Below are 27774 nucleotides of genomic sequence, written 5' to 3' on the forward strand. Positions count from 1 at the left end.
GATTTGGACATCAAAGGGCTTTTAATCATATGAGTTTATTGGCAAAGGCAACAGAGCATAAGTAAACAAATGGAACTACATCTAAATAAAAAGTTTTGAATAGCAAAAGAAACATGAATTAAATATAATAGAGACCCAACTGAGTGGGAGACAATATTTGTATTTAACAATCAGATAAAGGATAATATACAAATATGTAAAGCACAAAGATCAACAAATATTATCAAAAATGGGGAAAGGAAATAAGCACATATTTATTTAAAAATATTTTTTTCCTTTTATTTAGACACCGTGATTACAAAGTTGTTTATGACTGAGTTTGAGTCTTACAATGTACACCACCCTTCATCTATGAACATTTCCTACCACCAATGTCCCTGGTTTCCCTCCCACCTTCTCCCCCAGCCCACTTCTGGAACAGACATCTAACTCCCCTTTCTTCCTTTCTTTTAATTCGTTGAAACTGTGTTTTACACTATTGTTAATGAAGGGGTACTGTAAATACATATTTCTATAAAGAAGATCAATGTATAATTAGTACATAAAAAAGTGATCATCATTATATATTATCAGGGAAATCCAAATCACGAAGGAAATGAAAAATCATCTCCTACCAGAGACAATGGCACATATGAAGAAAAAGGGGAAAAATCGGTATTCATGAATATGTGGTGAAAAATGAATTCATATCTACTGCTGGTGGGAATGTTGTCTGGTTAAACCCCTATGAAAACAGTCTGATGGTTTCTCAGAAAATAAATTCTAAAGCTGCCATATGACCCAACAATTTCACTTCTTGGTATTTATCCACAGGACACAAAAACATTCATTTAAAAGGATATATGCACATCATTAGTCATTGCAGCATTTAGTACAATAGCTAGAATGTCCAATTTACAAAGCCAGATGTCCAATTTAAGATGAATGAGAATAAAGGTATAGCATATATACACAATGGAATTACTCTGAAGCTATGAGGAGAGATAAAATCATGGGATTGGCAGCAACTTGGATGGATGTCATGTAAGTGCAGTGAGAAGAAAAAGGGCAAATATTGGATTATATCACTTATATGTGGTATTTAGAATAATAGGATAAGGCAATATGAGGTATCAAATTAGGAGATTAGTTTACCCTTGACCCTAGATTATAGAAATGTGGACAGGTAGGAAAAAAAAATCAAGGGGAGAAGGAAGAAGAGGAGAAAGGGAAATAATAAGGGTTGGGGGTGGGGAAAGGGCCTCAGGCACATCAATGTTGTAGAGGTGTGGAATATATATAAATTGAAATCAAAGAGCCAATAACTATGGCTCTGTAAATTCATAAAGTCCAAACTATAAAAATAAAGCATAAAAATACACCTTCCATAGAAGAGTTGGAGAGAATTTGAGGATATGGTTTGGAAAGAAGTGGACACTGGTGGTAGAATTGCTGCTAGAACTTCGTATTTTTTGAAACTCTACTATGAATAACTTTGTAAATCATTGTGACTTTATAAAAAATCCAGTATAAAGGCAAAAATCTCATGCTTTTCCTTGTACATAAAATTATGGAGCCAGTCAAAAAAGGAGGGAAAGTACAAATAGAGAACACTTTAGTTATAATAGAAAACTTTAAAATAATACTTTAAGGGGCCAGAGCAGTGGTGCAGCAGTAGTGCGTTTGCCTTGCAAGTGGCTAACCTAGCAAGGACCACGATTCAGTCCCCCAGGGTTCCATATGCTCCCCCAAGCCAGAAGCAATTTCTGAGTGCATAGCCAAGAGTAACACCTGAACATCACCGGGTATGGCCCAATAAACAAAAAGAAAAGAAAAGAAAAGAAAACTTTAAAACTTAGATTCAATTCACTCCTGGGTTCATGGTTTTTGTTCCCATCGCCAACTCCTGCATCCACTTTCCCAGAGGAACTCTGTGACCCCTTTGTGTCTGGTTCAGGCTGCTGTGACATCCAACATCTATTAGGGTTTATCAGAATTTCCAGGCAAAAGGACAAAAATGTCAACAATCTTCCTCTAGATGAGCAATAATAAAACAATGAGAGGGGAAACTGAAGGTCTGATTGAGGGAATGGGATGGAGTTCTCAGAAATGGCAAAGACTCAGAGTTATAATATTGTCTCCTGAGTATAACAGTGAAAATGACACATATATTTAGTGATAACTTTTTTGGTTAATCTATTTTAATTCCCTTTGTCAAAATGAGAGAGATATTAAATATCATTTGTATATATAACCCAGTTATATATGCATATATTCATATATAGAAGTTTGATAGTTTTACATACAAGAGTTTGGAGGATTTCTATTCTAAAAATTTGGATCATTTCTTGCCTTTAGATGATCATGGTTACTCGAGATTGTTCAAGGTCATGCAGTGTTTTAGAAGGGGGGAAGTCTTGACAACTCTGTTAACTTTGGGAGTAAATTTTTATTTTCCGGTGGTTGCCTAGTCTTTTAGGGTACACAGATAGTTTCAAATGCTGAAATGTCATGAATTTCCCAAAATGTATCACAACTTTTCAGAGTTATTTGAATATCGATAATAGTTAAATACTTTTAGAAAACTCATCTTAATAGAAGAGTTAACACATATTAATATAATTCAGATATCATTATAAAAATAACATGAATGCTGATATCATGCCCAAGTTTGTAGGAAAGAATTTTGAAGAGATAATAACAAGTTCTATATTAGATATTTATAAGCAAACCATATTTTTGGAAGGCACCTAGTGGTGCTCAGGTGGTCTGAGTGGTCTGCACTCAAAAATCACTCCTGGTGTGCTTTGGGGAACCCTATGGAAGATAAAAATTGAACCAGGGTCAGCCATGTGCAAGCATCCTATCCACTTTACTATTATTGCATAAGTCCCAACAGGCAATGTCTTTTAGACATAAATATGTCCATCCTAAGGGGCAGACATGGAGTAGTAACAAACATCACTCACTTAAATTCACAAGGTAAGAGATTTGAAAACTAAACCGCCTACCACCAGAACTTATATGATAAATAACAGTGCTCTAGTGCCTTTCTTCCAAGAGCTAACTGCTTATCAGCATGTGTGTTTCCAGTCATTTACATATCTCTTACTTCTTTTTTTTTCCTTGATCATTGTCCACATTAAAAAAATTATCCAAATTAAGTTGAATTGGAAATCTAATCAGATAGGGCAGGAGGGTGCTCAGGAAGCTGGCTTTCTCTAGTCCCAACTTTTGCTTTTCTCTTTATCACCTGTGTGATCATTGTAGGCCTTTGAGTTTCCCCTTTCCCACTGGTAGATAGAACAAGAATTGTGTCTACCTCCTACCTAAGACTATGCTGAGGACTTTATGGACCCACTATATAGATCAAATGCATATGGTGCACCAGGAATTGTAGTAAACACTTTCCATGGTGATAATTCAGATAAATAGAGCATGAGGAAGCAGCCATGGGAGCTTTTCAGAGGCCTGTTTTATTTATGTTCCAGAAAGGAGACATGTCAGAAACTGTGTATGACAGCTCCCAAGAGGGCAGAATGTGGGGGTCTCTTTTCTCGGATCCCCAGTGAGTTGCAGGTATGGTGGAGGATGCCACATAGGACAGGGTGAGTGGGGAGGAAGTGGGGAAGCTAACTTTGCAGGAAGGAAGGGGCTCTTTTTTGAAAGTATCTTTCCATTGGGAATCTGAGAAGCCTAATTAGAAGCTTGGGGCCTGATTAAGGTACCTCAAGCTATGTCAAATCCCCTTGCCTCGGACTTCTAATTGCCTGGAGTGCCCAGGATAGGGTGAATTTCCAGTCCCTTTTAATGGGGACTCTTGTGACTTTCTATGACTTTAGAATAGCAGATGCTAAAGATGCCTGTTTCTCAGGTCACCCCAAACCCCACCTAGAACCACCCAGTCCAGTCTGGTGGGTTGCGGAAGGACCAGTGTGTCCTACCAAAGGTAAGTGAAGCCAGAGTAGGTTAGAGAGAAAAAGAACCACAGTTGATTTTGTTCAAAATGTATTTGACAGCTTGAATCTCGACTTTCTCTTGACCCAGAAGAGGGGTTAACTTTTGTTCTTTATAGAATAGAATCTAGAATGGGTTTTTTTAGGAGTATGATTTACTGGGTTTCTTTTTATCTTTCCTTTGCAGTGATGCAGGACCCTAGGTATTTGCCTCTCCTACATGCTAGCAGGGATAGTTTTTAGCAGACAAGACTAAGTGGCTATTTAAACATCAGGGGATTCATTGGAAAAGGGAAAAAGCTGGCAGCCACTTTGCTGATTCTTCTGGAAGAATCAGGAAAGTATTTAGAACATGATATTACAGAGGGAGCTACATATAGATGCTAACGGAGCAAGCTCTTCATGGGAGAGTAATTTACTAAAATTGTTTAGGATCCATATAAGTAAGAAAGAATCTCCCTGAGCTCAGAAAGGCACCATAGAAATGTTTTAGAGGGCATTTTTTCATAGTTGGGAGGCAAATACCAAGAAGGCTAAAGTTTTTGATCTAAATTCAGTCACTTCTCTTTTTTTAATATAAATGCAGATAGTAGATAGAGCATTATCCAAATGCACAGCATTATTATTTAATATGTTTGTTAGGTTACATTTTGGGGGTCATATGTCTGGGAGCTTGATTACCATGAAACCAATGAATGAATGAATGATGGTGCTAAGAATCAAATCCAACTCATAGAGACAAATTAAGTGCTCTACCACTAACCTGTATGCCTGGGCCCCATGGCTTTTAATTTATATTGGAAAGATTTGAGCATTTACAGACCTCCCTAAGTAATATGCCAAATCACAGCAAATAGGAATGTCCTACTTTCAGATAGCAGGAAATCTTTTCCCTGATACCTCCCCTCCCTTAAAACATTTGAAGACGGAAATGTGACCTAATACTTGGGGTACTAGTCAATTATTATACACTCTCTTTCTTTTCCAAGTCAGCACAAGCAAATAATGCCAGTTCTTTATTTCATGGCAGAAGGAGAACCACTCTCTGTGTCCCTTTCATTCTAAAGATTCACCATTGCATCTCCAGTGTCCAGAATACTGTCAGGCACAGAGCATAGAAGCCTATCCCTTAAAAACCTTTGTTGCATACTTCCAGCTGAGAGCAATGGCTACATGACTTGAAGCCCATCACAGAGTCTTTAGACCTCACCATTTTAAAATAACTTGAAACTGTCTTGGAGGATCTAAGAGGATTTGTTTTGCTGAGTTATATAAATACTCTTCAGATCCATGGCTATATATTTCCCTCAATATGTGCTACCACAACGCTGGTATCTGCACACTCATAACAATCCCTTCCAAATGCAAACTCTTTTCTTTTAGAATCATCTTCCCATACATTTTCCTTGCTGTATCCAAAGTAATTTCTTGGCTTTAAGTCCAGTGCTTTCTCTGCTCTATAGTGTCATGTAAAGACTATTAAACAGTAAAGTCTGATGGGGTTTCTTTAGTCTGAATCCCTTTTTAATTTTCTGAGGTTTAGTAGAGGTTGTGGTGAAATCATTAAGAATCTTGGAGAAGAGGGTGGGGGGGAAAGTTTCAAGGTTGTTCTTTAGTTCTGGAATATGAGTTAATTCTGTAATCTAGGTGTGTTTACTCAAAAATTGATAGGAAAATAAGAATGAGCATACATGTCTAAATGTGGGAGAAGAATAACCCAGAGTTATAGCCAGACAATATTTCTGTGCCTGATCAGAAATTAGAAGAGAGATCACTTAGGGATTAAATGCAGCTATTGTCCAATGCCATGGAGAGTGGTGGTTCATGATGACATTAAGGATTCACTTTTGTCCTTTGTGTCCTTAAGAGCCAGAGATCTCAACTATTTTGTGAGTTTCAAAAACAGGAAGCTGCTGCTTCAGCTTCAGTGTTCTCTTCATATTTCCCTAGCAATTTAGCTTATCTAAATTGCCTGGGACAAAATATTTTCCTCTGAGAAATATTGGTCCCCGATTCTTCTTCCTGTCTGGAACAGTTTTTATTTATTTATCTATATATTTTTGTTTTTCCCTAGATTTAATTTTTTGGAAATGCATTGGCTCTGATGTCTGGAATTACTAATCATTTTGGATAGATTAAAGGAATTTTGATAATCTCACAAAGGCAAAATAGAACTGTTCTTGGAGAGCATCAAACTTTTTTAACTCCTCGAAAAACGACCTTGGTTTCCTTTCACTTTTTCCTAGGTCCATTGCAGAAGGGGAAAAAAATGGAGGTTCAGAAACATCTTTCTTTGGCATGTTATGAGGTAGCACATGTGCCCAGCTGCTCACTGTCTCAGACAGAGGCTCAAGTTATTGTCTTCACTCTCTTTGGGTTTGCAAAGAACTCAGGAACTGGTTACAGTAGCACAGACTTAGTGACTTTGCTGAGTTTTCCATACAATCTCCCATGAGCCCTTCATCATCCTTCATGCATTGGTCCCTTTTAGGTGGAGCCACTGTCCACTGACTGTCTTTCCAGAATCCATTTGGAAAGTCCTTTGGTGGTTCTGTTATTGGCCTGATGCTGAAAGGGCTGCTTATTCTGATTACACTGGCATCTGACAAACAGGCAATTTTACTTTGTATTTATTTATTCATCAATACCTCTTTCCAGAGGAGATTGAAAGTAACTTATAAAAATGCATCCCATGCAGCAAGATGAAATAAATTAAATATGAGGACAGAGAATTGAGCAGAGGAAAAAAATACAGGTAGACAGATGATAATGAGGAGCCAGGAGCAAGATCGGCTTGCATGACTTTTGTCTGCCTACTTAAACCTGTGCTCGAGGTGATGGTTCCTCGGATGGCTGAACATTTCTCCTCATTAGGATTTGATGCCGATAGTAGCTCGGAGCTACTCTCCTACCTTCCCAACCCTGCAGACAAAACATCAAATAAAGGCGACGCTACACTCAAAAGAACAAGTGTTCCTATCTTGAAATTGGAATCAATTTTCAAAATCTTTATTTAACTTAGGCTCCTCTTCTTATCCAAAGAAGAGGGTAATGTCTGTAAGGCCTCTGAGAAGTTCTGGGCATAAAAAGATGCTTCTGGTATGCTCAATTTTTACAACTAGACTTGTGAGTAATGGACTAGCAGAAAACAACACAACTCTCAAGTGCCACTGAGGGTGGTACAAATCCCAGATCAGGGGATCAACCTAAACCAAAATTACTTCACTGTTGCAAGTCACTTACCCATTCTATAAATAGGAATAATAACAGGACCTTTGCGTGCTGGGGGTGCTATGAAGTCAATGGAGCATTTTATGTATAAAATATCTCCATGCCTACTATAGGATCTAATACATCTGCAGTAGTATCTAATTCTAATGCATCATTATGGCCTGATGGCCATTTCTCATTATTATTAATGCTCTTGAGAGGAGAGAGGAGAACTTTATGTTGTGCAATCAGAGGCAGCATTTGAGAGCCCTTCATACAGCTTTCTTTATTAGGCAAAAACCCTTACAAGATGGGGATGGAAAGAGCGTTGCTTGAATTTACACAGAACAGCAGCGGTAAAGATAGGATAAAATTCAGATCTCCAGATACCAGTTAGCTCACTCTTTATAAACACTTGCCTCTCTTCTACCATGGGAAAGAACTCACCTTCTTCTGAGGATATCTGAAAGTGTCTCTTAGGGAAATGATAGAATGGAGCGAGTTTCCTGACTTGTGCTTTCCTGGAAGGGGCTGCTTGAAGTTTGGTTATAGTTTCCTATTTCCTGAGTCAAACAAAAGTGCTGAGCTGCTGTGTATGTTATTAAAAAATGCAATCAAGTGGACAAGATTTGGTTGCCATTTCTTCCCTGTAAGGTTCTGAGCTTATTTTGACAAGCCACAAAATGGGGGATAAAAAAGTCACATTTCTGAATGAATGACAACAACAACAATAACAGCCACCACCACCACCACCACCACCACCACCACCACCACAGGCTTGTTTCTCCATGAACTATATCTTTTACCACACAGCACTGCTCTCATTGTTACTGTGTTGATGTGTAGACTGAGATCTTAGAGACTGAGTAATTTACCAAGGTCACATACATAGAAATGACTGAATCCATGTTATATGTTTTGTTGTTGTTGTTTTGCTGCTATTTCCCCCCCTTACCCAGCTCAGGTTTATTCCTGATTCTGCGAAGGGATCACTCCTGTTAGACTGTTGTGCCAGGAATAGAACCTGGCAAATGTTTTACCCATTATAGTTTTGTTCTGTCTCCTTGTTTTATGACCAATGTTTAAGGCCAATGTTTCCAGCCATATTTTTCAAATCTGGGATTCCAGGCTTACCTTTATGATTATTGATTTTGGGTAGGTCTGTGAATCCTTAGAGTAACACTATGTTTTCTCTGTTGGCCTTTCTGTTAAAATTGTCTTATTAAGCGTCTCATAGGACTTAAAAAAACTATATAGGTTGTAACGGGGCAGAGTGGTTCATTGAGGATGGATTGTGTTTTTATTTTCTATTGATTATGGAGAAATATATTTAAATAGGTATGAATAGTTATCTGTTCCCTAAAATCTCTGTTAAAATGTCACCTTTCTAATGAACTGTCCTTGATAGTTCTATTAAATACTCCTTATTTTTACTGTCTCAATTCACATATCTTGTTGTGCCTTATTTTTATACTATTTATCCTCTTCTATCATGGTAGGAAATACACATATTTAATATAAACAAATATATAAATATACTTTCTTTTAAAAAAGCATATTATAACCTTCTTAATGCTGAACTGACTGCTCAAAGGGAAAACATCTTTGCTTTATTCCAGGCAACCTGAAGAATACCCAGAACATTGCTTGTTTTCAGCATACTTGGACTGAATAAATCTCTCTCTCTCCTTCCCACACTACCTATTCTATCTCTCTTTTTGGCCAGAATGACTTGTGTGAATTCCTTTCAGAACACAGCAAATTCTTGTTTAGGTCAAAGTTCAGGATAGCATTGGCTCTTATATGGAAATAAAGTCTCCAATATTTATGTTATCAGGAATTCAGTGCCTGCTTCATGAGAAACACCAGATGCTGAACTTATTTTTGTCAGCAAATTAGCTTGTGCCAAATATTGATTGAAGTTTAATTTCCTTATTTATCTGGAATCATATGATATCTTTCTCAAATTTAGTTTTTAATTCAAAGATGGAAGGGGGACAAAGAAGAATCTCAAGGGGCTGAAGTGATAGCTCAGTGGCAGGGCATTTGCTTTGCATGCGGCTGACCCAGGATGGACCTGGGATCCATCCCCATCATCCCATATGCTCCTCCAAGCCAGGAGCGATTTCTGAGTGCATAGCCAGAAGTAACCCCTGAGTGTCACTGGGTGTGGCCCCAAAACCAAAAACCAAAAAAAAAAAAAAAAAAAAAAAAAGAATCTCAAGAAAAAATTTCATTTGCTCACATTTGGTATTTTGATTATCCCAACTTATCAGTATACAAAGGTACAAAGACAAGACTGTTGAAATATCTGACAAAAAAAAATTCCATCTGGAGGCCAGGATGATAGAACAGAAATTAAGGTCTATACTTTTCATGTGGCTGACCCTGGTTTGATTTCCAGCATCATATGGTCCTCTTGACTATTGTTAGAGGTTTTTCCTGGAAGGCCCAGTATGTGTTTGGGTCAGTCCATGTAATTTCAATATTGGAGAATCCAAGAAGCATCTCATCCAAGTGCCCTTTACCTGCATTGAAAGGCAGGTAAATTTGACCTGGAATTGGCAGATGGGGCCTTGGGTATTATAAGAACTGATAGAGGAGTTTCACTAATTATTTTTGACTGGTTTAGGGCTACATCTGCTGTACTTGGGGCTTTCTCCTAGTTATGTGCTTGGAATACCATATAAAGTATTGTGGATCAAATCTAGGTTGGTTGCATGCAGGTGCATTATGTGCAAGTATACTAGCTCTATAAATACTGTTCTCCCTGTCATCTCATGTGTATTAGAATTTTATGCTCGGAGCCGGTGAGGTGGCGCTAGAGGTAAGGTGTCTGCCTTTCAAGCGCTAGCCAAGGAAAGGACCACGGTTCGATCCCCCGGCGTCCCATATGGTCCCCCCCCCCCCAAGCCAGGGCAATTTCTGAGCGGGTAGCCAGGAATAACCCCTGAGCATCAAATGGGTGTGGCCCGAAAAACCAAAAAACAAAAAACACAGAAGAATTTTATGCTCAATGTGATGTTTTTTCTCCCTTAATGAATTATACAGGTTAATCATGAAGTAACTTGCCTGTTTATTTTCAAGATCAGATAGTGAATTTGAAAAAAGATGAGGTAGGTAGGTTCTTTGAAATAATAGAAGAATTTGGAAACTAGGCACTGTTGTTTGGCAGGAACAGAAAGGAAGAAGCAACTTGACAGGCAACAGGTGGTAGAAGATCTAAGAGTGCTTGTTCTTCATGGCTCACTGTCTTGCATCTAAGTTTGCTGTATTTCTATATGCATTAGAAACAATGGTAAAGAAAGATAGAACTGGTATTGGATCTCCAGGAGACTGTAGACTTGGAGATTAGATTCCAGAAGGTTCGGGGCCGGGCGGTGGCGCTAGAGGTAAGGTGCCTGCCTTGCCTGCGCTATCCTTGGACAGACCGTGGTTCGATCCCCCGGCGTCCCATATGGTCCCCCAAGCCAGGAGCGACTTCTGAGCGCATAGCCAGGGCCACACCCTGAGCGTCACCGGGTGTGGCCCAAAAACCAAAAAAAAAAAAAAAAAAAAAAAAAAAAGAAGATTCCAGAAGGTTCATGAACCTAGAAGCATGGTATTCACATAGCTTCAGAATTAAACAAATATACTTCTAAGTGTGTGGTTAGACTCCATATGAAGTTAACCACTAAGTTACATCCTTTACAATAATACTAGGAAATTCAGCCAACCTCCCCAGTAAAGCAAGAGGGAGGCCAAGATTTAAAGAAAGGAACTAACTTGATCTAGGTTTCAAAAACTGAACCTATGACTGATTTCAAAGACCATGTTCTTTTATTTTAAATAATATTTTATTTAAACACCTTGATTACAAACAAGATTGTGGTTGGGTTTCAGTCATGTAAAGAACACCTCCCATCACCAATGCAACATTCCCATCACCAATGTCCCAAATCTCCCTCCTCCCCACCCCACTTAATGTAATGTCATTAGAATTCTTCTGAGTGGTGTCCTTCTCTTCAGTGCGACTGACAAAGCATTGTTAGCTGGAAAATTTAACAGCCTAAGAAACTGATTTCATGCTCTGGTATTGCTTGCTGATTAATTCTGAATGATTAAACTACCCAGATTTACTTCATCCTTTCTTTTTTTTTAAGAGTTATAATCCATTCTAATTTCAGAGGATTTGATATTATCTAAATAGAAAGTGTTAATCAACTGGACTGGTATGTACGCAGATGTTTCCTTTCTTTCCTCTGTTTTCTTTCTATATCTGAAATATTTTGGCTGATTCTAACATATCAATCATTCCTGATATGATTATTAAAATACATGCCATTTCCTCCCATCCAATTTTTTATTTTATTATTTTTATTTAACATAATTTTTATTTTGATCATAGTGGCTTGCATATTGTTGACAATAATATTTTAGGTACATGTTAACTTAATATCAGGGGGATTCCCATCACCGAATTGTTCTCCTTACAAATTCATTCCCGTCCTACCTCCCATATCTTCCTCCCTCACCCCTGGGGCTGCAAGAATACCTGGTCTCCTCTGTGCCTAACTTGCTACTTAGTGGTCTTACACCTGTTTGGTCGTGGTAGCTCTCTTATTTCCTCCTGTAACTGGGAGGTGGGACTAGATAGATAAAATTACATGGTTTTGTTTGAAGAAGAGAAAAGTAATAAACTGGGGTAACAATCAAATATGCCAGAAATGGGCGGAGTCCTTCTAGAGGCTCTCGTCATCAGTTTGAGAGACGAAGGGGAGAAAGGTGAATCACCCCAACAGTACAAAAAGAAGTGTCAAATAAAATATCCAGTGAGAACTCCAACTATAAAGGTAAGCACCACATAAAAGCCATGGTCTTGAAATAAAAACATGGCAGAGCACATAAAGAAAGAAAAGAAAGGAAGAAAATAAATATATAAATATAAATGAAGACAACAAGTTCAATAACCACATCAAAACAATGAAATCGACAAAAACTAGATAAATAAATAAAAAAAGGAGAAAAAATTGTTTTGTGCTTTTTTTTTTTTTTCTTTCCCTCCTGCTCAGGCACAGTAAATCTTGGGGTCATTCGAAGAGGAATTCCCTTGGCCTAAGAGCTATAGGATTTCTCCATCCTTGGAGAATATTGTCATGGGATTAACTATAGACTTCATACAGGTTCATTTACTCTCCCCTTGGTGCTTTCATGCTGTTTGGAAGACTTCTGCTCCGTCCTGGGTGATGAAGTCAGACCTCTGTATCTAAAGATCTTGGTATCTACAAAAGTCAATGAGTGGAACTTATGATGAAGTCTTTCTTTGTGGTTCTAGAAGTTCTTCTCCCTCAGTGTCATTTTAATCCGTCTTCTGTGGTTGGTGGTCTTGGTCTTTGCGTTGATCCTAGGAGGTTTCCAGAAGACCCATTCTGTTGCAATTTTCTGAGACAGACCTTTGGAACTGGAGATCATGATTGTTGTGCAGGCCATAGCTCAAATTCTAGACTAGGGCTTTTTTTATTGGTCGCAGTATACATACAGTATGGTCATGGTTCTATCAGCCAGTCATCTGTGGGTCTCAATCTTGGCTTTTGGACAGACCAAAGGGTGTCAAGTCTTCTGATTTTGTCTTATCGTTAGCTAGTGGGGTAGGATAACCTGCTCTTAGGTCAAGTTGTTCTCATTTTCCTCGTTGTCAGGATGTCACTTTAGAACTGGCACTTGATGTGTCCCAGCAAGTAATAAGGATGTCCCAGACGGGATTTGTTTTCTGTAGCTGTTGTGAAGAACTGTTTCATTTCTATGTCTGGGATCCAGGATTCAAGGCGGATGAATGATGTCTAATCACCTGGGGTCTAAGTTGGGTCCACATGATATATTTTCAGGGTGGGAGATGTCCCTGTATTGTAAACAAGTATGAGTTCTTATCCCTAGTAGATAAGAGCTCATTTTTATATGTAAGATTTCCCCTTTTTTTAGTGTGTCTTTGCAGGGGGAAATGGTGCTACATTATATTGCCGGTGCTTTTGGGGGTGGAAAGAAAAGAAAACAGAGCAGGTCACACTCCCCCCCCCAAAAAAATAAAAAAATAGAAATAAAACTATATGTGCTCACATAAATATATAAAAATGAAATAACAAGGTAATTAAAGGAACAAAATGATGCAATAGACTATCTTACATTTGGGGGAAAAGCAGGTAAAGAGGTACTGTGTACAGGTCTTGTGCTTATAATGGAAGTATAGGTTTCCCCATTGTCTTTTGGGATTTTCTTGTGGTGTATGGATTCTCAAGCACCTTTTCATCACACACCCTGATCTTCTTCAGATTGGTAAGAGAATCGCGGCAGGAAGAGTTCTTGCTTTGAAGGTACTTTTAGAGCTAAGTCTATTTTCAAGTAACAGTCCATATTAGGAAGACTTGGTAAGGAGGGACTCACAGCATGAGTCAGCAGGGGTGTTGGTTGGCTCTTCTTGCTGGGGACGAGGTGTGGGTTTGACTGGGTGTCCCTTCACTTGGGTGCTGGGTACTGGTTCGTTGGGGTAGGAGGTCAGTCTTGTTGCCTAATGAATTAAGAACTGAGGGTACTTCACCCTTTCTATAAAATATTTTTAAATATCTTTGTTCAAACACCTTGATTATAAATGTTATTGTAGTTGGGGTTCAGTCATATAACTTCTTCATCCTTATACTCTTTCCAAAATGAGACAACTTGCTATTCCAAGGGGTTTTGAAAAAGTAAATGAAATAAAGTTGATAAAAAAAAAGGGGTGTGTGGAAGTATTGGTACTGGAGAGATAACACAGTGGTAGGGAGTTTGCCTTACATGCAGTTGATCCAGGACAGATGGTGATTCGAATCTTGGCATCCCATATGGTCCTCAGTGCCTGCCAGGAGCGAATCCTGAGTGCTGACACAGGAGTAACTCCTGAGCGCTGCCGGGTGTGACCCCAAAACAAAACAAAACAAAACAAAACAAAAGTAAGGGAAGTATTTTATCCATCTAAAAGATTGTGAAATCAAGTCATATTTACCTTCATTTATCTTCTGTGACTTTTTTTGTTTTTAACTTTCAGTGGCAACCTACGATTAATGGCAGGAAATGACACGCTGGTGACCAATTTCATTCTGATGGGGTTCCAGCTTCGGGCGGAGCTGCAAATGGGTCTCTTCTTTGTTTTTCTAGTCATTTATCTCTTCACCATGGGAGGGAACATGGGCATGATCGTGCTGATTCAAAGTGACACGCGGCTCCAGACTCCTATGTACTTCTTCCTCAGCCACCTCTCTTTCTTGGACATCTGCTACTCTTCTGTCATTGTCCCTCAGTTACTTGAGTCCTTGCGGACAGATAAAATGGTCATCACTTATGAACGCTGTGCCACCCAGTTCTTCTTTTTTACACTCTATGCGAGTACTGAGTGTTTTCTTTTAGCTGTCATGGCCTATGACCGTTATGTGGCGGTATGTAACCCCCTACTCTATGCTACTGCCATGACTCCACAGACACGCATGTGTCTTGTGGCTGGGGCATACGGAGGCGCCATGTTCAATTCTGTGATCCGCACTGGGTGTACCTTCTCTATTTCTTTCTGTAAATCCAACCATGTGGACTTTTTCTTTTGTGACCTTCCACCCCTGCTGAAGCTTGCCTGCAGTGAGACCAAACCCCGAGAACAAGTGATTTACCTGTTGGCCTTTTTGGTTATTACAATCAGCATTTCAGTGATTCTTATATCTTATTTGTTTATCATTCGGGCTATTTTGAAGATTCGTACAGCAGGTGGCAAGGCCAAAACATTCTCCACTTGTGCTTCTCATATGACTGCCGTAGCTATTTTCTTTGGGACACTCATATTCATGTACCTGAAAGGTAACATGGGCTCATCGCTTCAGGAGGACAAGATTGTGTCAGTATTTTACACTGTGATTATCCCTATGCTGAACCCAATAATCTACAGTCTGAGAAACAAGGAGGTGAAGGAGGCTTTGAAGAAAGCTTTCAACAGGATGAGGGTCTCCCATGGAGAGTAAGATTTGAAGTCCATCAAGTTAGAAACACCCCAAAATTGTCCTTTGGTTTTGGGCTTAACAGCTAAGGCCTTTTATACATGAACCAGATTGTCGAATGAACATGTAATAACAAAGAATGTAGAATTTGGTTCTGGTAATTTTAAAAATAAGATCTATAGCATTGAACCTGAAACTTCTGCCTCATTTTTTCAGATCAGTAAAAATTTCTGCTTTGCTACAATTAAAGCCAGGATTGAGAGGGAAGGAATGCCAGGGCACTTAGTCAATAAAGTTCTGCACTAAAAGTAAGTTTATTTTTCTTATCTGTTCCGGGGACTGTTGAGTGCTATATTCTCAACTATCTTCTTTCTGTTCAGCTAATCTTTATAGTTTGAATAATTACACAGCAATTACTTACCATTCACATGGTTTGGTTGTAGAGAGTGATGTAGATATAAAACTTGTCCATAGTAAACTTTTGGGCAACATCCAATTATAGTCAATTGTGATATTTGTCACAGAAAATACAAATAGCTAAACAGAAGAAAAGCTCAAAGAAATAAGAAGGGAAATGGGAACTGGGAAGTTCTCTGTTATAATGTATCAGTCTCTGTCCTCAAATAGCATTGAGGACCAAGATTCTGCGGAATGAGAGAAAGATGTATTGATTTACATGAATTAGTGGAAACCATCTGACCTTGATGTTGGATGAGTTGAACTAAGTCCCAGCTATAATTTTTGAAATACTTCCTGGTCTCCAAAGGTCAGATGCTCTACTTTATTTTTGAAGGACATTCATGAACCATCTGCCTTAGCTACCTCCAGCTATTTTCTTTTCTCCAGGAATAAAAACCACTATCTACTTTCAGCTCCTGTAGGACATTTACTTTATTGTCTGAAGACAGATTATGACGAATCTGGCTGCCACCTTTTAATGACCTCACATCTGCTAGGAATACAAGTTGGCAAAGCATCTCCATGGAGATCTCACAATCTTTCTCATCACTCCAGCTAATATTTATTGTATCTTATATATCAGACATAATACTAGTTGGGGAAGATAGTAATAAGTAAGATGGACATGCTCTTCTTTCATGGAGATTAGAACCTGAGGCATAGACAGAAATGAAACCATTTAGTTAATTGATCTTTTTATATGATTTTGCAAACTGGAACAAAATAAGCAGCACAAGGTATTATCTTACTGTCTAATAGTTTTCTGACCTAGTTTTATGTGGTCAGAAAAAGCTTCCCCGAAGAACTAACATTTAATGGAGGCTTAGAGAAGAAATACAGTAATAGTCATAGGTTGAAGAAATGATTCTAGCAGAAAGAACTGCAAATGCAAAGGGCCAGCACAACAGAATCCTTGAGGAGTGGTTAGAAAGAAGCTGAAGAGGATGTACAATAATAAGCAAGGCATCTTAGAGTGAGACAGCAGCAAGTTCAGAAGAAAACAGGTCACAGCAAGACTTGCAGGCTCACTCGTGGACTTGACTCCAGGAGCAAGGCCTGATATGATCAAATTTGAATTCTAAAAAGATCCTTTGGCTGCAGTGTGATGTAGAGAAGGGGTGTGTGGAGTGAAGTATATTAATTTTATCTAAGAAAAAACAAATGGTACATTCCAGAGTGTGGGTTGGTTTCCACACAACATTGCATGTTTCCATCTAGAATGCATGTTATATCAAAGAAATCTAGAAGGTTCATGATATGATTGATATAGGCTAGAGAAATACAGGAGATTCATGAGCATGAAAAAGGATGCAACTGGGGAGATATTCTTTTGAAGATATTCTATTTTCATTGGTACAATTTCCTGCCCTGAACTTCAACCCTCCTTGGGAATACTCAGGTATTCCCTGTGTTCCTTCTTCAAACTGGTCCCCAATTACTCCCTCTTAAGAGGCCAAAGCAAGTTCAGGATTTGCTACTGTAGTTCAGGCCATAATAATGGGCTGAATAAATCACCCGCTGATGAATTTCTTGTATATTTAAATGTTGCAAGAAACTTCAACTTAAAAAAACAGTAAATGGGCAAAATGTTAGAAAAGGCATATGCAACTTTGATAGTAGTGGAAGTTGCTTCATGTTCCTCCTACTTTCTATTTCTTAACTTGCCATCAACCAGCCCATAAGTGAATGATCTTTGGCACATGCACAGTGTTCAATGTATATACAATGACTGGAGGGAGACACAAATTAGGTTTAAGAAAATAAAGTTGTCTGTTTCCTCCTGTGTGTTAGGGGCCCACCTTCTGACTGAAGTGAGAAGGGACTAGAAGAAATAGCATATGTGCTGAATTTACAATTACTTATTGGAATGAAAACATGCCTTTATGTAACAGCAAATGAATGAAAACACTCCTCAATTACTTAACATGTGTCAGGCCTCGTGCCAAACAGTTTGCTTATGTCATGAAGAGTATAATTCTTAAACTGTACATGCAAGTTTGCAGAAAATAGAACCTTGGGCCTGAAGATGTAGCAGAGCAGTAGAACACACACCTTACATGTCTAATGTTCTGGGTTTGAGTTCTAGCACTGCAAAAAAATATGTCTTGAGAAGGTTGATATTTATATATTAACTTGATTAGTTGATTTTTATATGATGAGTTGATTGGGTCAGAGGGTGCTTAGAGAGTTGATGGATTATTATTTGTGGGTGTGATAAGAGAACCAGTGAACTCATTAAAGCTGGTTGCCCTTCCTTCGGCTCCTGGGTGGGCCTCACTGTGTTGAAGGTTAAAATGGAACAAAAGACAGGAGAAGAGAGATTTCTTTATTCTCCTCTTGGAGTGCTTGAACCTGAGTATTAGTCATCTCCACTTGGACAGGAAACAAAACCATTGGCTTCTCCTGTTCCTGGCCCTTCAAGCTGAATCAGCCACTGCTTTAATGTGTCCTTCAGAATGGATTTCCTTCACCTCCATATAAGGAACTGTATGACCCAAATTCTTTCTAACAAATCTCTTTCTTTGCCACAAACAAGTTCATTGCTTCCCAATGCTTTATACTAGTTTTTATTACTACTATGATTATTCTTTTGGAATAAGAGCACTTAAGGCAAGATATATTCTTTTAGCATTTTAAAAATACAGTACAGATTTTGGTGACTATTTCATGTAAAACTTCTCTCCAAATGTATCAAGCTTCATACATTAAACAAGAACAATTTAAGCAAAATGTCAATTTTAAATGTCAATTATACCTCAATAAAGCAATTTAAGAAAATTCTCTCTGGAGATCCTCTTGGCTCTAAATCTCTGGAGAACCCCAAGTAATAAAATTCAGTTGGTTATCTTGTGTCCCCTTCTTGTGTTGGTTATCCTTTGTGTCCCCTTCAACTTCTAAGTGCATTTATCTTTTTCAGAAATAGGGGTTTGAATGTTACATCTTCAGTGATCATATTTTCATGTAAGTCTACTAAAAGGATATAGGAAGAATGAAGAGAATTTTGAACCAACCCATTTAGCTTAATACATCTGGAGACCAAAATACTACATTCTCTCCATTTATTAAACCCCAATAATGACATCACCAAGATGGTGGAGGAAAATCTTGGCATCCCTCCCTCCAAAAGAGCAACAATTTGACAGAAATCTGGGAAGGAAAAACTCTGGGGAAGCTTAGGATTTCATTTTGAAACTTTATCAGCAAGTAAACTTCTTTCTGCTTCCCAACTTAGAGAATAAGGGTGTTCACTACATAGAAGGAAGAACAGTGAAGGTAGAACACTGCCTGCATCATCTCAGGCCAAGAGGAAATTCCCCACCTAGTTAGAATTCTCTGAGAAAGGGAAGAGTGTAGTAGAGGAGCAGAATCTCCAACTTGGTCTCTTTTATGAAGGGTCTACTTGAGTTTTGCCTCACTCAGTGACAGACCAAGAGACAAGTGTTGGAACCTGAGTTTTGAACAAGGAGTGACACAATTTTTGTAACGGCCCACACATGACTGGCTTCTCAGGTTCTGAGCAGAGAGACGCCATTTTGTAAGAACCACGTGGCATCGGTCTTCATGAGCCTATTTACATATACACTGCCCCAATCTACCTGGCCATACCAGGTAGCCTATCAGGGAAGGACAAGGGAGCAGTAGGAAGGTACCCCATAGACAATAGCCAATCATTTTAAAGATTATCAGAAAGCTGGAACCTCCCTATGTCCCTTCCCTATAGACTTTTCCTCATGATCTTGAGAAAGGCTCATCTCCTTTGGGAGATGGTCCTGGCTGGCCAATGTGGGGGCCTTGTTGGCAGATGGATTAAAGTATTAAACTTTATTCCAGTTGTGTGGTCTTGTCCTTCAACTTCGGATCTGAGCAGTAACCCTCCCTTTCAGCTCCACTCCCTTTGTGTTCTTCAGTTCTTTCCATCCTTTAAAGCTCAGATCAGTTCTTTCCTCATTGATAAATGGCATCTCTCCCTGCTCAGAACCTGAGAAACCAGCCTTGTGGCCTTTACAAAATGGAGTCCCTCCTTGTTCAGAACTCAGGTCCCAACAACAAGGACAGATGACCCAGAACAAGGAAGAAGGACAAGGGCTACCAGAATCTGTTATACAGTGGGAGTGATTGACCCACCTTCTTTGGGACCTGCTTGACAGAAAGCCCCAAGAAGCTTTTGTTTTTGAAGAAATCAATGGTCAGCACAGCAGTCATGAACCTCCTGTGGATTTTACTGTTTTCACTTCATAGGCTTTGTTACTATAGATCCCAGCCACCTAAGTCCTTCCTATTTCTATACACCCTGCCTGCAGCCACCACCATGCCTCAGGGATAAGTAACAGCAGTCAATCACCAGCTGTCAATCACCTCTCTGTAGCTGTAAGAGTGTGTGAAATGGGGGGTGTGTGTGAACTAAATCAAACTCCAAGGTTAGCATAGTCCCCTTGGCAAAAGAGTCTTTTAGAATATAATCTGGGCAAGCAAAAATGGATTGCACCCAAGAAAGAAAAGAATAGCTTTCAGGGCAAGCAAAAGTGCATGCAGGAGAGAATAGAAAAACAGCTTAGAGTCTTTAGAAGTAGAGGACAATGTAGGCAAAAACAAACAAAACAAAACAGGAAATTGCTACGATAAAGACTGTAAAGGAGTCTGCTATGGGCTTTGTGAATTACCCCAGCGATTGCTCTTCATATACCTATTGAATTTAATGACTCATCTCATTGGGAGCCTGATGGGAGACCCACATTGTGCTGAATAAATGGCCGGCCTGTGAACTCACTTGAGGCTGTTCAGGCGACCCTAAAGCCTGGGTAGTTCTTGTATGTTTGTCATCTTATGAGACTCTTTATTTTCTGCGACTGACCTCTGCTGGACGAAGGTCAAAGGAGCTAATATGATTGGCTTTAGACACATGAATGCAAAATTTAATGGTCCGTCTTCATCATTGTCCCCTTTTCTGTATGCACTTACACTTCCAATGTGTCTTGCCCATCTTCACGGCTATATGCCTGCCTCCGTTGATACCTCTGGAATCCATGTAAACAGCCAGGTTACTCACAGCAGCACATAGATGCAAGTCTGACTCTGACTTCTGCCATTAACCTGCCCCACTGGGATGACAACATTTTGTTGTGCCTCCAGCTTGACTCCTGTACCCAGTATCAACTATTGCAGTGTTTTTCAACCGTTTTTGTGCAAAGGCACAATTTTTTCATGGAAAAAAAAATCACGAGGCACACCTCCATTAGAAAATGTTACAAAGGGGCCGGGCGGTGGCGCTAAAGGTAAGGTGCCTGCCTTGCCTACGCTAGCCTCGGACGGACCGCGGTTCGATCCCCTGGCGTCCCATATGGTCCCCCCAAGCCAGGAGCGACTTCTGAGCACATAGCCAGGAGTAACCCCTGAGCGTTACTGGGTGTGGCCCAAAAACCAAAAAAAAAAAAAAAAAAAAAAAAAAAAAAAAAAAAAAAAAAAGAAAATGTTACAAAAATTGAGGCTGGAGAGATAGCATGCAGGTAAGGCGTTTGCCTTTCATGCAGAAGGTCATCGGTTCAAACCACGGCATCCCATATGGTCCCCCGAGCCTGCCAGGAGCGATTTCTGAGCGTGAAGCCAGAAGTAACCCCTGAGCACTACCGGGTGTGACCCAACCCCCCCCCCCAAATGTTACAAAAATTTAACTCTTTGCCTCTATTGATTATATAAATTAATTCTCTTGAATAGGAATCAAATAAACACAAAGACATTATTTTATAATTATTTTATTATGAAATAATAAAGTATCTTATAATTGTTCATATTTCTGTTTATTTACTCAGTGTGAAACCTGGGTTGTTTGGCTGAACACAAAGTTGTTAATCTGGCAAGAATCAAAGAAAGACACACACGTAGCTCTGCGTCAATAGCTCTCAGCCTTTCTCTGTCTTTAGTTTTTATAGTCTGTAACATATCCTTCGGCTCACAAATAGACCAATTGTGACGAAGCCACATGTTATGGATGAAATTGGAATTTTTCCCATGGCACACCAGACAATATCTCATGGCACACTAGTGTGCCATGCACAGTGGTTAAAAATCGCTGAACTATTGTACTATTGAATCTTTGCCCAGGCAAAGATTCAACAGCCAGCATCTTCTGACACCAAAAGCAAAGGCAACAATAAAAAACTCAAGGAATACACCAACTTCCTCTTAAAATACTTCTACTCAGCAAAGGAAGTAATAAAATGAAAAGCAACCTATGAAATGGAAAGAAATAATTTTTAAATCTTATATTTAATGGAGTTAATATTAAAAAATCTAGACAACTGAATTGTAATAAAATGAAAGTGGGCATAAGAACTATATAGATATTGTACCAAAAACAAACAAACAAACATATAAATGGATAGTTGGATGTTCAGCATCACTAACTATATGGTAAATGCAAATTAAAACCACATAATCTCTCTCTTTTTTTTTGTTAGAATAGCTGTCATCCAAAAGGCAAGAGATAACAAATAGTGGTGAGAAAAGGAACCCTAGCTGTATTGTTGGAGCAATTGTAAATTAGTACAGTCACTATGGAAAACAATATGGAAATTTCTAAAAAAAAATACAGCTTACATACGATCCTAGTAATCTCACTTCTGGATATAAATCCAAAGGAAAAATATCTTAAATATATTTAATATCTTGATATTTTCAGTATCTTGAAGAGACATCTGTACACCCACTCTTATTGCTGCATTATTCATAGTAGGTTAGACATGGAAGCAAGTGTTCTTCTATAGATGAATGAATAAAAAAATGTGTCACACATAAAAGTTCTATACAGAGAGCTCAGTCATTAAAAAGGGAAGGGGATTCTACCCTTTTCAACAACATGGATAGATCTTGACAGCACTAGAAGGGTAAAATAAATCAGACAAAGAAAGATACTGTATGACTTTGCATTCACATAGAATAAAAAAAGCTGAACTGATACAGTAGATTTATAGCTACCAGGGCCCAGGGCCTGGGAAAAAAGAAAAATGCTGGTCACAGGCTACAAACTTTCCATTATAAGGTGACTAGATTATGCATCTCATGTACGGTATAGTGACTGTGGTTGATAGCACCTTATATTTATAACCTCTAATACTCATCGTACACTTGAAAGTTACTGTGAGAGATGTCTCAAATGTGAGACCATCACTATAAATATAGCACTAGCAACAACAACAAAATAGATATTTATTTGAGGTGAAGATATGTAACTAATTTAATGGGATTTTTTTTGGTTTTAAATAACTCTTTTTTTTTTTTTTTTTTTTGGTTTTTGGGCCATACTCATTTGACGCTCAGGGGTTACTCCTGGCTATGTGCTCAGAAGTCGCTCCTGGCTTGGGGGACCATATAGGACGCCGGGGGATTGAACCGTGGTCAGTCCTAGGCTAGCGCTGGCAAGGCAGACACCTTACCTCTAGCGCCACTGCGCTGGCACCAGTTTTAAATAACTTTATTCAACATCTTAGATTTAAACAATATTGATCATTTCTCAATAAAACAGAAGCAAAGAGACAACACCAATATGTTGATTTCCACATTCCACATATACTTATTTGAATAAATAAACAGTGAGCTATATTATAATGGTAGGGTTGAGGTGGTGTTTGGGTAGTATAACCCACCAATCAGTAGCCTTGTGCCTTTGGTATAAGTCTATATGGCATTTTAGGGTGTGTAGCTATTATTCCAGAGTGTTGTAGGTCTTCAGATGTGATTATCACAAGCATAAGATCTCTTTCTGTCCCATTAATTTTGGTTGTGAAAATCAATCCAAGATCTTAGGATTTCTGCCTGCTTGCTTACATTCTATTTGTCTGACTCATGCTCATAGGAACATGCCAAGTGCAGAAGACCCCAAGAATAGACCTGCTCACATCTCAATATCATCCATCTTCAAGGATCTCACATATCATTTTGGAAACAAGAAGGCAAATGAAAAATAAAAGTTTTTATGTTTGTTTAAAAAAAAACTTCTGAACTAGATAGAAGCAAGCTTGCAGTGTTCAGGGCTTCTAGTTCAGAGTACAAGGGATCACTCCTGGCAGGGCTCAGGGGACCATATATGGTGCCAGGGATAGAACCTAGGTTAGCTGTATGCAAATCAAGACATATACATATGCAAATCAAGTATCTGCTGTACTGTCTTTTTGGCCTGGTTAAAAGTTGCTGTTTTAAATCTAGTGATGGCTCCTGTGGGTTCTAATCTCCTTTTCCTGAATTCAGGACAAATATTTTCTCTTGAATCTTGCTTAGAATTAGAGTGTGAGGTGGATGAATCACCCGAGAGAGACTGGGTAAAGCTGACAGAAGTTGAAAAGGAAGAAGGCTGTCTGCTTCCCTGTAATGCATATGCCAGATTCCTCATGGAGACCAAGAAGTTTCATGGACATTATACAATTCATCCTTTTAATCCTATTGAGAAAGAAGGTCTCAGCTGTTTCCACTTATCTCTTCTTCAAAAACCATGAACTCTTCTGAACACTGTTGAAAAGAACATTGTGTCTTTTTCTCAACACATCTTTATTTTTATTTAAAGCACGGTAGTGCAAACATAAAACATGACAGCAACTCAACTTTAAAGAGTGTTTTTTTTTTTCCTTCTAGTAATAGAATGAGTATCTGAACTCCTTAAAATTCTACCTGAGGTGAATTTGGTCTTTGGGTATTAAAAAATTTAAAAGAAATACATTAAGAATAGTCTACTCATTCCTGTTGCTTTATATTTTCATCACAGACACAGTCTAGGGTATTTTACTTATTAAGTCAACAAATTCTTTATTCAGGGGGTCACTTTTTCTTGGCATTGTTCTAGCAGTTTGAGAATTACATCAATCAAAATATATATATATAAAATACCATCATTGTTACCGTGGTAGAGTGGACAAGCTAATGGAAAAGATAGACAATAGGCAATGCATAGACAGAATGAGTAACTTAGTTTGTTAAAATATGTTGAATACTACTACATGAATTGGAAAAATAAGCCTCCTAATACAAATGAGGTTGGGGGAATTAGAGGAAGAGCTAGATGGTTATTATTTGATTTTCAGTGTAAATGAGATATGAACTAGACATATTGACTATCACCTACCTATTTTCCCTGACACCAGATCTGAAAATCACAATTGTATTTTGGGTTGTTATGAGTTAGGCAATTTTAGGTACTTTTGATAAGTAGAGTTGTGAAGTATTATTTTTGTCTGTGACTGGCTTATTTAATTTAGCAATCATATCCTCTAACTTTATTCATAATACCACAACTGGCAGGATTCTCATTCTCTCTCTCTCTCTCTCTCTCTCTCTCTCTCTCTCTCTCTCTCTCTCTCTCTCTCTCTCTCTCTCTCTCTCTCTCTCTCTCTCTCTCTCTCTCTCTCTCTCTCTCTCTCTCTCTCTCTCTCTCCTTCCCTCTTCCTCGCCTTCTCCCTCTTCCTCTCCTCATTCACCTAGCAATGCTCAAAAAGGCTCAGAAAATTCGCTCTCCCAGAGGCTCCAGAAGAGCACAGTAGTTTCGCTTTGCTACGCGGCTGTGTTCTCCTTCTAATGAAAGAACGCCACTGCAAGAAGAAGAAAAAATCACACTAAGATCACTGAAGCCTAGCATTTTTCTCCGGACTGTCTTCTCTGCTGTGTGCTCTAGCCTAAGAATTGATCCTGTGTGAGGCTTCATCCACGGAGGGCTCCCCTTCCTTGGAGGCAAGTTGACCCATTCAGAAAGGGCAGAGCCAGAGGAGCATGGCCGCACACATCATTTAGCCAATGTATACCACCAAAACACGTAGAAAAACCCACAACACAAGTGTGCCAATGGGTAAACAACGCAGGCCAGCATCAGACATAGAGAATGAAGATGACAATTCTGATGACCAGAAAACGGCCAACCAACGAATCAATCTCTCAGATAAGGAGTTTAGACAAGAAATATGGAAGATGCTTAAAGAACTAAAAAAAAAACCAAAAAACCAAAAACAAAAAACGAACCATGGAACGAGTTGAACAGAACACTAATAAGAACCAAGAAAAAATGAAGACAGAAATCACAAAACCCCAAACTGAAATAACAGGCCTGAAAAGCTCAGTAAACAAATTGAATGACAAATGGGTAAGTTCTCCAACAGGGTAACAGGAGCTGGGAATAGAATTGGTGCTGTGGAAGATGAGATAAATAACAACTTCATACAGTGGGAGAGATTGGAAAAAAAACTTAAAGCAAATGAACAGACAATGAAAAAATTAGTCAAAGAATGTTAACAGATGAAAATAGAAGTCTATGATAAGCTCAACAGAAACAACTTAAGAATCATTGAAGTTCCAGAGACCCAGGAAGAAAATTTCCAAAAGAATCAACGGTCAAGAACATCATTAAAAAGAAACTTCCAGATCTAAAGAATATATGCGATCAAATCCTGCATGCCCAAAGAGTAGCAACCAAAAGAGACCCCAGAAAAAATACCCCAAGACACATCCTAGTCACAACGACTAATCTCACAGATAGAGACAGAATTCTGAAAGCAGCAAGATCAAAAAGGGAAATTACATTCAAGGGAACATTCTTGAGATTTACAGCAGACCTGTCACCAGAAACACTCAAGGACAGAAAGCAGTGGGTGGACATAGTGACAAAACTCAATGAAATAAATGCTTTGCCTAGAATACTGTACCCAACAAAACTCACTTTCTGGTTTGATGAAGAATACATGGTTTCACAGACAAACAACAGCTCAGAAACTTTGCAGACTAAAAACCAGTCTTAAGAGAAAAATGGAAAGACCTACTTTAAGACAAGACTGACCAAAAGACACAGCAAATTTGATATAAAGATGGCATTAAATCCCAGGACAATTCTTTTTCTCAATGTCAATGGAATAAATGCACCAGATAAGAGACACAGAGTGGCTAAATGGATCAAAAAACTCAATCCAACCTTCTGCAGCCTACAAAAAACACACCTGAATAGTCAGAACAAATATAGACTCAAAATAAAAGGCTAGAGGAAAATTATCCAAGCAAACAACACTCATAAAAAAGCTGGAATGACCATACTAATATCAGATGATGCAAACTTTATACTCAGGAAAGTTGTAAGAGACAAAGATGGACATATTGTATTAATCAAGGGGTATGTACAGCAGGAAGAAATCACTCTTCTAAACATATATGCACCGAATGAGGGGCCAGAAAAATATTTGATACGATTGTTGACAAATCTGAAAACTAATATCCATTCCCAGAAACCTGGATACACATTTTTTTCCAATGTACATGGGACATTCTCCAGGATAGACTACATTCTGGCAAATAAAACATTCCTTCATAATATCAAGAGGATAGAAATTTTGCAGGCTACCTTCGCTGACCACAAGGCTCTGAAATTATATGTGAATTCCAAAGGGATACAGAAGAAAAACTTTAACACCTGGAAGTTAAACAGCCTCATACTGAATAACCAGTGGGTCCAAGATGAAATCAAAGAGGAAATCAAAACTTTTCTGGAAACAAATGATAATAAAGACACAAACTATCAGAACTTATGGGACACAGCAAAAGCAGTACTGAGAGGAAAATTTATAGCTTTGTAAGCACACATCAGGAAGGAAGAAGGGGCCTACTTGAATAGCTTAATGACGCAGCTCATAGAATTAGAAAGTACTCAACAAAAGGACCCAAAAATAGGAAGACAGAAGGAAATAACAAAGCTGAAAGCAGAAATCAACCAAGTGGAAACCCCCCAAAAAAAAACAATCCGAAAAATCAACGAAAGCAGAAGTTGGTTCTTCAAAAAAAATAAACAAGATTAATAGACCACTGGCAAAACTAACAAAGAAAGAGAGAGAGAGAGAAACTTGATAACTCGTATTAGGAATGAAAAAGGAGAGATCACTACTGATATGGCAGAGATTCAAAGGATAATCAGAAACTACTTTGAGAAACTGTATGCCACTAAAATGAGAACCTGGAAGAAATGGATAAATTCTTGGACTCTTATAATTTTCCACAGTTGAATGAAGAGGATGTAGCATATATAAACACCCCCATCACTATTGATGAAATTAAAATGGTAATCAAATGTCTGCCCAAAAACAAAAGCCCAGGCCCAGATGGATTCACTAATGAATTCTTTCAAACTTTCCAAGAGGAACTACTACCAATCCTGGCAAGACTCTTTC

The 27774-nt window shown here is 38.6% G+C and overlaps 2 protein-coding genes across 2 annotated transcripts in view; one reads left to right on the forward strand and one right to left on the reverse strand.

Moving 5' to 3' along the window:
* Nucleotides 1-27774, reverse strand: part of SSRP1 (structure specific recognition protein 1) — a 1220984-nt gene that overhangs the window by 859947 nt on the left and 333263 nt on the right. The gene's annotated exons all lie outside the window — the stretch shown is intronic.
* LOC126018715 (olfactory receptor 9I1-like) lies at nucleotides 14216-15157 on the forward strand. Its single transcript, XM_049780812.1, has one exon. The coding sequence runs from the start codon at nucleotides 14216-14218 to the stop codon at nucleotides 15155-15157; it is 942 nt and encodes a 313-aa protein (XP_049636769.1).

Source organism: Suncus etruscus, chromosome 9, assembly GCF_024139225.1.
Source record: "Suncus etruscus isolate mSunEtr1 chromosome 9, mSunEtr1.pri.cur, whole genome shotgun sequence".
Taxonomy (NCBI): domain Eukaryota; kingdom Metazoa; phylum Chordata; class Mammalia; order Eulipotyphla; family Soricidae; genus Suncus; species Suncus etruscus.